Source organism: Hirundo rustica, chromosome Z (genome assembly GCF_015227805.2).
Source record: "Hirundo rustica isolate bHirRus1 chromosome Z, bHirRus1.pri.v3, whole genome shotgun sequence".
Classification (NCBI taxonomy): domain Eukaryota; kingdom Metazoa; phylum Chordata; class Aves; order Passeriformes; family Hirundinidae; genus Hirundo; species Hirundo rustica.
The window spans coordinates 79,142,813-79,153,604 of NC_053488.1; the positions used below are offsets into that span (position 1 = coordinate 79,142,813).

General features: G+C 50.8%; 1 protein-coding gene across 1 annotated transcript; it reads left to right on the plus strand.

Moving 5' to 3' along the window:
- The first annotated feature begins 464 nt into the window (after positions 1-464).
- LOC120765842 (serine/threonine-protein kinase PAK 3-like) lies at positions 465-9,966 on the plus strand. Its single transcript, XM_040091035.1, has 7 exons — positions 465-522; positions 1,213-1,261; positions 5,435-5,547; positions 6,196-6,313; positions 7,140-7,239; positions 7,699-7,895; positions 9,817-9,966. Exons 1-7 carry the CDS (start codon positions 485-487, stop codon positions 9,964-9,966), a joined length of 765 nt encoding a protein of 254 aa, XP_039946969.1. The 5' UTR covers positions 465-484.
- The last annotated feature ends 826 nt before the right edge of the window (positions 9,967-10,792 follow it).

Consider the following 10,792-nt stretch of genomic DNA (forward strand, 5'->3'; position numbering starts at 1 on the left):
CTCTCACCAAAGCTGCTGCTGCAGCAGCAGCGTCATCTACAGGAGCCTTTGCTCCTCAGCCTGAGAAGAGGAGCCCAGGCAGTCGCTTCATCTCCAGCACTGACACAGCTGCTGCTCAGCAGCAGGAGATCAAGGATGACTCCCTGGAGCTACTGAGTACGCCTTGTGTATTTCTTGTCTGAGGGACAGTGTATTGTGTGCACGTGTCAGCAGAGCTGTACCAAGTGTTCCTCCTCAGTTGGCTGTCATAGGGACATTTAGTACTCCCCACAGGAACTTTGGCAGAAAATCGGTCTCTGCTGGCCATGTGTGTTTCAGGGCTGTCTGTCTGGTTGTTGTTGTTACCCAGCTGACCACCAAGGGTTCAGAGCGCCAGGCATTGGGGCTGCCTTTTGGATCTCCTGCAAGCTGGGACCTCTGCTCTAAAGTGAGCCTCTTGTGCCTTTTGTTTCCGTCAGGGTGTATTGTGACCACGGCAAATCCCATGACAAAATACATTGAACTGGAAAATATCGGCAGCGGGTGAGTCCAACCACTTCTACGCCTACAAAACCATGGTCCAGGTGTTTTTCTGGTGGAATATCTATCAAGTCTGAAGTCCGGCATGGTGCAAACGTGTCCAGACATGGAGGATAGGTTGTCCCATCTCTCAGTATTGGCTAGAATTTGTAAGTGTGGCCAGAAGGCATTGTCAAAGACATCTCCATGCTGCCAAGGTCTTGCCTGCAGCAAGGAACAGCAGCTGGTAGAGCTCCTGGTCTCACAAGTGTGGGACAGTTCTGTGTTAATTTCCTAAGCATACTTGTCTATCTCTAAATCATCTGGCCACACAAAGAGAAGGAGAAGAATCTTGCTTGTCTGCAAGAGAAACCTCCCCCCTATCACAGCGGTGAGATACCAGTTCTCAGGAGCATTTCTTTCCAAGAGTTTGCTGAAGGAAATATCCCACGGTCGAGATAAGAACTGCACAGTTTAGAAACTGAAACCCAAGAAGAAAGAATAAGCCCTCTTTTTGAGCTGAGGCAGTAAAACCCAATGCTCCAGGGCCAGTGGCCATGCAGTTGAGAGAGAAACGCATCCTTCAGGCAGACTCCTCCTGCATCCTGCATCCTGCAGGATTTAGGCATTTATAGCAGAGATCTCCTCTCCGGGCGGGCTTTCACTCCAAGATCTAAACGGCTTCTCCTTTCTTTGTTGCTCTTCTGTTTCTAGGACCTTTGGAGAGGTTTGTCGAGCACTCGACACTGCCACAGGAGGAGAGGTGAATGTCAACAGCGCCGCAGATTCTGCTGCTCTTGAGGGCTTTCCTCTCTGCTGTGAGCTGGAGCTTTGGGTAGAGCTGTGCTGAAGAGGCGCAAGAAGCACAGACTGGTGTCAGCCTGCAAATTGCATTTGGGACAGTCTTTGTCCTTCTCAGCTGGCAGAAGGAAGGCAAGGAGGGCAGCGGTTCCCTTGGAGAAGGACGCGCTCACTTGCTCAATTGCTCAAACAAAGGAGGTGCCTTATAGAGCATTTGTGAGTCACTCAGGAACGACGGGTGGTGGGGCTTCCTGAGTTGCTGAGTGACCGATTCTAAGAGCCCTCTAGGGAGCGTGACGACCCGGAGCGCGGCGAACAGGAGCGGGCAAACGGGGGCGTGACACGTGGTCTTTGGAGCGTGTCCACGGCAGTTTGTGCTGCAGTTTGCGCAGGCAGGGCAAGCAGGCGGGGTTGCAAGCTCTCTTGCTAGCAAGGTGTGCTGTGTGTTGTTTGAGGCGCTTCTGCTGGCTGGTTGGTCTTGGGGTTTCTGTTAGCAATGGTTTCAACACGGTCGAAAGCTGTGGTTGGTACAAGTGGATGTGGCCAAGTGGAGCCCTCCCAAAGGGATGCGTCTGTACAGACTCATTCCTGCCCGGAGCGTTTGAGCTTCTGGGTTGTTCCAGGGGTGTTGCGGAGGAGGCGTGCCTGCGGTGTGAACAGGTGAACCGTCTCCTTTCGCTGGTGGCCGAACTTAGGGAGGAAGTTGAAAGATGAAGAAGTATCAGGGAAAGTGACAGGGAAATAGACAGGTGGAGTTCAGCCCTTCCATCCTTCAGGGAAGCCCATCAAGATTGAGAGGACTCCCAGGCAATAGAAGGGCGCCTGGTAGATGAAGGGGAGTGGAAGTTGGTCCCTGCTTGGGCAGGTAATAAGAAAAACTCCTCCCGACCTCCATCCCCTAGCCAGGTGCCACTTCGGAATAGGTATGAGGCCCTGGATCTAGAGAGCCAGCCAGATGATTTAGATGATTTAGAGGGGAAACTATCTGCCCAGTGAGGCTCCCAGTTACGATTCATCTGTACGACGAATCTCCACCTCTAACATCAAGAGGAAAAGAAGGGTAATGGTAGTAGGTGACTGCCTTCTGAGAGGCACAGAAGGCCCCCCATATGTCACCCGGACCCATCCCCCTGGGAAGTCTTCTGCCTCCCCGGGGCCTGGGTGCGAAATAATCACTGAGAGACTTCCTGGGCTGATTCCGCCCTCTGATTATTGCCCGCTGCCCATACTCCAGGCTGGCAGTGATGAGATGGAAAAGAGGAGTGTCAAGGCACTTAAAAGAGACTTTAGGGCACTGGGTCAAGTGGCTGATAAGACAGGGGCCCAGGTAGTGTTCTGCTCAGTCCCTTTTGTGGCAGAGAAAAATGATGAACGCAATAGGAGAACTCCCGTCATTAACAAGTGGCTTAAGGATTGGTGTCAAGGACAAAATCTCAGATTCTTTGATGATGGGGCAGCTTTTACGGCACCTGCTCTGTTGGAACCAGGTGGGATACATCTCTCTGTTAAGGATTGAAGGTTCTTAGCTCATGAACTGGCAGAGCTGGTTGAGAGGGCTTTAAACTCGGTTTGCAGGGGAAGGGCATGCAGCTGGTAAGGTGGTAAGCCTGAGTCAGGGGTGAAGTCAGTAGCCCAGCTGAAGTGCCCGTATACCAACGCACGCAGCGTGGGTAACAAACAGGAAGACCTGGAGGCCATGGTGCAGCAGCAAAGCTGTGATGTAGTTGCCATCAGGGAAACGTGGTGGGATGAGTCACGTGGCTGGAGCACTGCACGTGACGGCTACAAGCTCTTCAGAAGAGACAGGAAAGGGCGAAGAGGTGGAGGGGTGGCCCTATATATTAAGAAGGCTTTGGACACCATAAGTATTAATGAAGATGGAGTTGAACGCCTGTGGGTCAGAATTAAGGGCAAAGCCAACAAGGCTGACGTCCTAGTGGGCGTCTGTTATCGCCCAGCCAGCCAGGAGGAAGAGGTGAACAACTTACTCTATAAGCAGCTGAAGAATGTTTCAGGATCGTCAGCCCGTGTTCTTGTAGGCGACTTCAAGCTGCCAGATATCTGCTGGGAACTTCATAGAGCAGAAAGGAGGCAGTCGAGGAAATTTTTAGAGTGCATGGAGGACAACTTTTTGTCTCAGCTGGTGGGTGAGCCCACCAGGGGAAGGACTATCTTCGATCTGTTGTTTGCAAATAGAGATGGGCTGGTGGGAGCTGTGGTGGTTGGAGGCCGTTTGGGGCAAAATGATGATGAAATTATAGAGTTCCTAATATTTGGTGAAATCAGGAGGAAGACCAAGAAGAATCTTACACTGGATTTCCGGAGGGCAGACTTGGGCTTATTTAGGAGACTTATTCAAAGCCTTCCTTGGGAAGCAGCCCTTAAAAACAAAGGAGTTGAGGAAAGCTGGGCGTGCTTCAAACCAGAGATTTTGAAGGCACAGCCTGACCTCAGCACCTGGCAAGGTCATGGAACAGTTTATACTGAGTGTCATCACACAGAATTTACAGGCTGGCCAGGGTGTCAGGCCCAGCCAGCACAAATTTCGGAGAGGTAGGTCACGTTTGAGCAACCTGGTCTCCTTTTATGACCAGGTGACCTGCCTGGTGGATGCAGGAAGGGCTGTGGATGTTGTCTCTTTGGACTTCAGCAAGGCTTTTGACACTGTCTCCCACAGCACACTCCAGGATAAGCTGGCAGCCCCGTGGCTCGGACGGGAGCTCTCTTTGCTGGGTTGGGAACTGGCTGGATGGCCGGGCCCAGAGAGTGGCGGTGAACGGTGCTGCATCCAGCTGGCAGCCAGTCACCAGTGGTGTCCCTCAGGGGTCTGTGCTGGGCACAGTTCTGTTCAATAACTTTACTGATGACATGGATGAGGGTATCGAATCTCTGATTAGTAAATTTGCGGATGACACTAAGCTGGGAGCGTGTGTCGATCTCTTGGAAGGTAGGATGGCTCTGCAGAGAGATCTGCACCGGCTGGATGGATGGGCAGAGTCTAACAAGTTGAAGTTGAGTAAGTCCAAGTGCCGAGTGCTGCACTTTGGCCGCAGTAACCCCCTGAAGCGTTATGGGCTGGGGAAGGTGTGGCTGGATAGTGCCCAAGAGGGAAGGGACCAGGGGGTGCTGGTGCCAGTGGCAGGACATGAGCCAGCAGTGTGCCCAGGTGGCCAAGAGGGCCAGTGGCATCCTGGCCTGGATCAGGAATGGTGTGGCCAGCAGGAGCAGGGAGGTCATTCTTCCCCTGTACTCGGCACCGGTCAGGCCTCACCTTTGAGTATTGTGTCCAGTTCTGAGCCCCTCAGTTCCGGAGGGACGTTGAGATGCTTGAGCACGCCCAGAGGAGGGCAACAAGGCTGCCGAAGGACTTGGCAAACAAGCCATATGAAGTACGACTGGGGGAGCTGGGGTTGTTTAGCCTGGAGAAAAGGAGACTCAGAGGTGACTTTATCCCTCTCTACAACTTGCTGAAGGGTGCTTGTAGACAGCTGGGGGTTGGTCTCTTTCCCTAGGCAGCAAGTGACAGAACGAGAGGAAGGAGTCTCAGGCTGCGTCAAGGGAAATAATAGGTTGGATACTAGGAGAAAGTTGGTCATGGAAAGATTGCTAAGGTACTGGAATAGTCTGCCTGGGGAGGTGGTGGAGTCAGCATCCCTAGAGGTGTTTACAGAAAGACTGGCTGTGGCACTCGATGCCATGATCTAGTTGAGGTGTTAGGGCGTGGGTTGGACTCAATGATCTTGAAGGTCTCTTCCAACCTACACATTCTGTGATTCTTTGATTCTGTGGTCTCAGTGCTGGTTGGGGCTACGGCTTCAGAGTCCTGAATTCTCCCTTCTGGCTGCCAGCAAACACATCTGAATGTTACTGGTGGTTCCTTCGCCACCTGCAGTGCTGCCCTTGGGAGCTGCACGTAGAGAGAGATCTGCAAGACATCCCTAGAAGCCCTAAGCCCTGCCCATAGCTCAGGCTGTATCCCTAGAGTACTAACGGGTGGATTACGTCTGAATCCCAGACAGCGCAGAAAGGGTGTCCTCAGAGGTTTGTGGGTGTCCTTCCAAAATCACTCGCCCCACGTGCATTGCGGTCTCGTGCCACCACCATCTGCACTTACTGCTCTTCAATGTCATTTTAGGTGGCCATGAGGAAAATAAATCTCCAAGGACCGAGGAAGAAGGGATTAAACTTCAATGAACTCATGGTCATGAGGATGAGTAGGAATCCCAACCTGGTCCACTGTGTAGACAGGTGAGTTGTTGTGCTTTTGTCCCATGAATGTTTGTTTACGTGCTGCAAACACGCAAGGTAAAAACCCACTTTGGTCAGTGGCAGAAAATAGAGGTGTTACTTCTTGGTTAATTATTATTGCTCTGCTCACGTCCAGTGGATGGGAAGAGGGTGCCTCTTGTCTGCACGAGTCTTCCGTGGCCACATGTAGTTTGAAGACTGTCCAAAAACCTGGATCAGTCGTGTCTAAGTAAATCAATAGCCTGTGAGTTCACTGCCACCATGCTCTTTTGGGGCTTGATTTTTTGCAAGTCTCTTCTTAGGAGCGGATAAAGTGAACAAGGATTTCCCCTTGGATCGTGTCCCCTCTTTTCTGCGGCTGTGCATGCCAGGAAGAGGAGGCGCTTATATCCAGAAGCATGCAACGTGACGTGTCTTTTATCTGGGCTGTTCCTAAGCAGCATTTTACACTTGCTGGCCATCTAAACTTCCCGTTTTTCACAGCCGTGCCTTTCTCCTTGAGACCGATTGCAAACAGTGCACAGCCAAGAGGGAGCATCTATTCCTTTTATTCTGTCCTCGTCTCAAGGGCACCCGGAAACAAGAATCGACCTAGAAACAAACGTAGCCGTGCCTGTTTATCTCCATGCCCTTGTTTCCTTCCTTCAGCTACCTGGTGGATAAGCAGTTCTGGCTGGTTATGGAGTACATGGATGGAGGCACTCTGAGTGATGTCATCAGCAAGACCTACCTGTCTGAGGATGAGATGGCAGCCATCAGTCGGGAGGTCAGCGATCCCATCTGTGCCTCTGAGGGCTTGGGCAGGGCGGTGTGGGAAAATGGGGCTCAGAAGTGGACGGATTGCATGTGCCAGGCTTTGTTTCTGCCTGGCCGGCATGCTATAGGCAAATAAGAGCATCTCAGGTGAGCTGCCTGCCAGGGCCCCTGCACTCACTGTACTGCTTTCCTGTTCTCTGATCTCCTGCAGTTGCATTCTCACTCTCTCTTGTATTTGCTGTTCTCCACCTTGTCTCCTTTAATGTTTACCTCAAGCCTGTCTGCACTGCATTCCTTGCCTGTAAAAGCAAAGGTGGTGGAGGCAGGATTTGAAACGAACGGCAAAGAAAAGAGGGAGACTCATTTCTCACCGCCCTGAGCTAAAAAGGATAGTGTTGCAGCTAAAATGCTCGTTGCTTCTGGAAGGTGACTGATGTGATACTTCCAAGTCTCTGCTGAGGCCAGCAAGAAAACCTTTGTCATGCAGCCTCCCAGACAAAAGTGACCCACTTGACAACAAAGGGAGGGACATTTTCTTTCGAGGACCTTGCTTGTCCTCTGCATGAAGCGAGCACATCCCCTGCGGCAGCAGTCTTTCTGGCTGGTTTGCAAGGGACAGTCTACAACAGCGGTTGCTGTTGCTCTTTCCAAAGCTCTTTCCGTAGGGAGGTGCTGCTCTGCTACTGTTGGAGCAGCAAGCTCGTCCTCTCAATGGCACTGTGTTCTGCCATTCTTCCCCATTTCCCTGGAGAGGGAATTTCTAGAGCTGTTTCCTTTCTTGTGTGATCAAATCGCATGACTAAGTTTTGCCCTCCTGTTTCTCTTTTCTCACTCAGTGCCTGCAAGGACTGGATTTTCTTCACTCAAACCATGTGATCCACCGAGATGTGAAGAGCCGCAACATCCTTCTCAGAACCGACGGCTCTGTCAAGCTGGGTCAGTATATTCTTGGTCAGGTGCAGCATTCCGAGCACCTAGGGTGTGGGAGGTGCTTTTGAGTGACGGCCAGCTCCCCAGAAATAGTGCTGGTGGGATTGCCGGGGTGCCTGCTGCAAGCTGACGGCACAGTTGCAATGTGCACAGAGGTGTGACAAGGAACCACAAGCAGTCAGGAGTGGCAGTGGTCTGTGTGTATGTGCGTCCCTTCCAGAGGGGAGAGCGCTACAATCTAAACCTTCAGGGCAATAAAGGCCAGTGCTGCCAGCAGCGTTTAAAAACCTGGGGTGTTTTGGAAGTGGCCGATTCCACACTTCCTTGGTTTAAGCCCCAGGGAAACCACGTGCGGATAGCTGTCCAGGAGATTCAACAGCACTTTCTTAGACTGAGAGTGGGAAATTCTTTTGCTCGGTATCCTAATTTGAGCTGGCTTTTCATCGTGTGTTGTTTTCTCCACAGCTGACTTTGGCCTCTTTGTTCCGCTCACCCCTGAGCAGAGTAGACAGAGCTCAGTGACGGGCACTCCTGGGTGGATGGCGCCTGAAGTTGTGAAAGGTCAACCATGTGGCCCCAAAGCGGACATCTGGTCTTTTGGAATTGTGGGCATCGAAATGGTGGAAGGAGAAGTTCCCTACTGGATTGAAACTCCCGTCTCGGTAAGGTGCAAATACGGACTGATCCCACTGTCTTTCTCACCTGTTCTGTGCTGTTGGACAAAATCCCATTGCCGTCTGCTGGCGCCACTTCCACCAAGGTCCCCTTCTGAAAATGTCCCTGCAGCACATCAGCATCTGCATCAGAAGGCGAAGTGGCAGGTAACCAGTTCAGAAACCTGCAGTTCTGGCCTTCAGGCATGCCTGACGTTTCCAGTTTGCTGTTTGAACCATGTTGGAGCTCTGTCTTTGAAGGACAAGAATTTTTTAGGAGAGAGGTTAGACATGTGATAAATACCCTGAGAAATGGAGGTTGGACCTTCCGACTTTCAATTTTAGACATAAAGTAAGAAAGAAAAAAAAAAACAAAAACAAAACCAAAACTCAAATGAAAAGACAAAGGAAAAAGAGAAAAGGCAAAAGCAAAGAGAAAGAGAAAGAATGAGGGAAAGAAGTTAAAAAGAAGACCCAAAAGAAGACCCAAAAGAAGAAGAAAATCAACCACCAAAGCAATCCCAGAGCAGTTCTGCTTGCTTTTTCCTTTTTTAACTACAGCACACCAAATGTTTTCCATACTGTAGCATCTTTCCCATTTCCTCTGGGTCTGCCAGACTTTCAGCCTTGCAAATCATTCATCTGTGCCTCGCTCTGTCGTGTGTCTGTGTGGCCTGGATAAGTTTAGGATGTGTTTTTCCCTGCCTGCAGTGACAGTTGTATGCCGGACCCTTGGCTGTTTGTCGGTCCTTTAACAAGTTGATGGGCTTGCAGCCAGGTGCCTGGGGCTGGGATCCAAGGTGTGCGCTTGATGCCCGTGCTGTTCCTTTACCGTAGGAGCAGGGACAGGCCTGGGTTGCACAGTTCCAATGGCATTGAGGACTCCAGCTCCCCACCACGTCCAGTGGCTGATCTCAGCTGCGGAGGGAGAGGATGAAACCCCCTTTGTGACCTCTGGTGGCGTGGGAAAAGGGAAAGAATGTTGCCGTAATTATTTGTACTCGAGGGGCGTGTGTCTGCTGGTTTAGGCTTGTACATTTTCCTCTGGATTGAGGAGGATCGTAACCAAGGTCTCTTAGGTCACCATCTATTTCAGTGGCACCAGCACAGAGCTGTTAGCATTGCGATGGGCGTTTTTACAGAGACCAGGCTGGAGCCTGATTTTTTGCCAGGCACTTTCTGTGGTGGGCACACCATTAATGCATTGACTCGAGTATCCCAATGAGCAGAGGGTTATCATCGGGTTGGCACTTCTCCTTCTTCTGATTAGACCGTGAGAAGCTTTCCTGTTGCCACATAATGAGGCTGAAACTTGCAGACTGCTGAGAGACAGAGCTGCAGGTGGCTCCTGTGTGCCCAAACAGGCATCTTCATCCCAGTACATTTGTGCAGGCTTCTTCACATGTCTGGGTGGAATATGAGATTCCAAAGGTTTGTTTCCTTACCTGAGGAATGCCTGCTGGATTTCCTTTCTTGTCTTCCAACGACCATTGTTTTCTAGAACAGGACAAAATGCCCGATGAGTTTTGTTTTACGGCAGCTGTGCTTGAGGGACCAACAAGCAGTGCAGAGATGCCTTTCACGTAAAAATCCTTGGAAATAGTAGGGTTAGTTAGAATAGCAAAGGCCCTCTTGTAAAAAGCCTGTCCAGCTGGTGTGACTCGTCAGAGAAGGAAACATGCTTTTGCTGATGTGGTTCGCACTAACTAGGTCAGTCAATGAACTCAGCTGGCGAGGCAAGATCCGCTGGGCGTTGGAAAAGCTGTGGCTGCATCAGGATTTGTTTTTTGTTGGTACCGGACAGTCACGTGTGCCTTGTCTGCCAGGGCAGCAAGTGTCACTGCAGAGCGGAGCTTTAACAATGGGATCTGGGAGAGCAGTTAGAGATGTGGAAGAAGTAGGTGGAGCCTGTCGTTTCCTTTTTCTCCAGCATCAACTCCTGATAGCCACGGGAGAGAGACAAAAGCTGCAGCAGCCAGAACCACTATCTCCTTGGCTGCGGGACTTGGCAGCATTAGGCAAAATACTTGCCATTCCTCCCTTGCCCAGCTGCCATTCACCCCCTAGATCCAGCTGTTAGCTTATTTACATGATGTCAATCCTCCTTAGTCCCTTCCTCTATATCCAGAGGGTTCCCTGTCAGTCCCCTGGGAATTCCCTATTATCTCGATGCTCCTCTGCTTGCTTTCCCTATAGGTTGTCAGATTGTGAGTGCCTCCTTACTGCCCTCCCCGTTGTACCCCAGACTGGCGCAAGAATTGTATCCTCCCCCCGTTCCTCCGTCGTTTAAAAGCCAGCATAAGCGGGGGCTCTTTAGTTTTTGGCTGCTGCAGCCCTTGGGTTAATAAATCCTTTGGGACGCCCAGGAGAAACCCGTCCCCGTCCTTTGTTCCGATCCACGGCGCATCACGGCCGATTGCCTTTGAGAGCCAGCAGCGCTGCTCCTCACCGCTCCCCGAGCCCGATGTGGAACCGGGAGCGGCCGCTCCCGGCGCGGTGCCGGGCTGTGCGGGCTCGCTGGGTTTCTGCAGCACTGTGTCAATTTAGCATGGATTTTATTTCCCAAGAACTGTGAGGGAGAGAGATAGAAATAGGAGCGAGGATTCAGAGAGAGAGAAAGAGTGCGTAAGGTAATCAGGTGCAACCAGATGGTTTTTAGGTCTTTCCCAACCCAAACTATACTGTGACCCTAGCACATGTGTGGATGTGTATTTTCACTTGATATTCTTAATATTGTCGTCATCATTGTTTATTTATTTTTATTGGAATGATTTACTACTACTACTGCTACTGTCCTTCTTCTTCAGTCTATACCTATAACTGCTATTACATTCACTGCTACTACTATTTCTTCTTCAACCTAGTCTTCTAGTTCTTCTTATTCTTATTCTTCCTATTCTTCTTAT

Coding starts and splice junctions, on each gene's coding strand:
- LOC120765842 (XM_040091035.1), top strand. CDS start 485: ATGACAAAATACATTGAACTGGAAAATATCGGCAGCGG. Junction 6,314..7,139: donor TGGCAGCCATCAGTCGGGAG/GTCAGCGATCCC, acceptor TTTCTCACTCAG/TGCCTGCAAGGACTGGATTT. Junction 7,240..7,698: donor CGACGGCTCTGTCAAGCTGG/GTCAGTATATTC, acceptor TTTTCTCCACAG/CTGACTTTGGCCTCTTTGTT.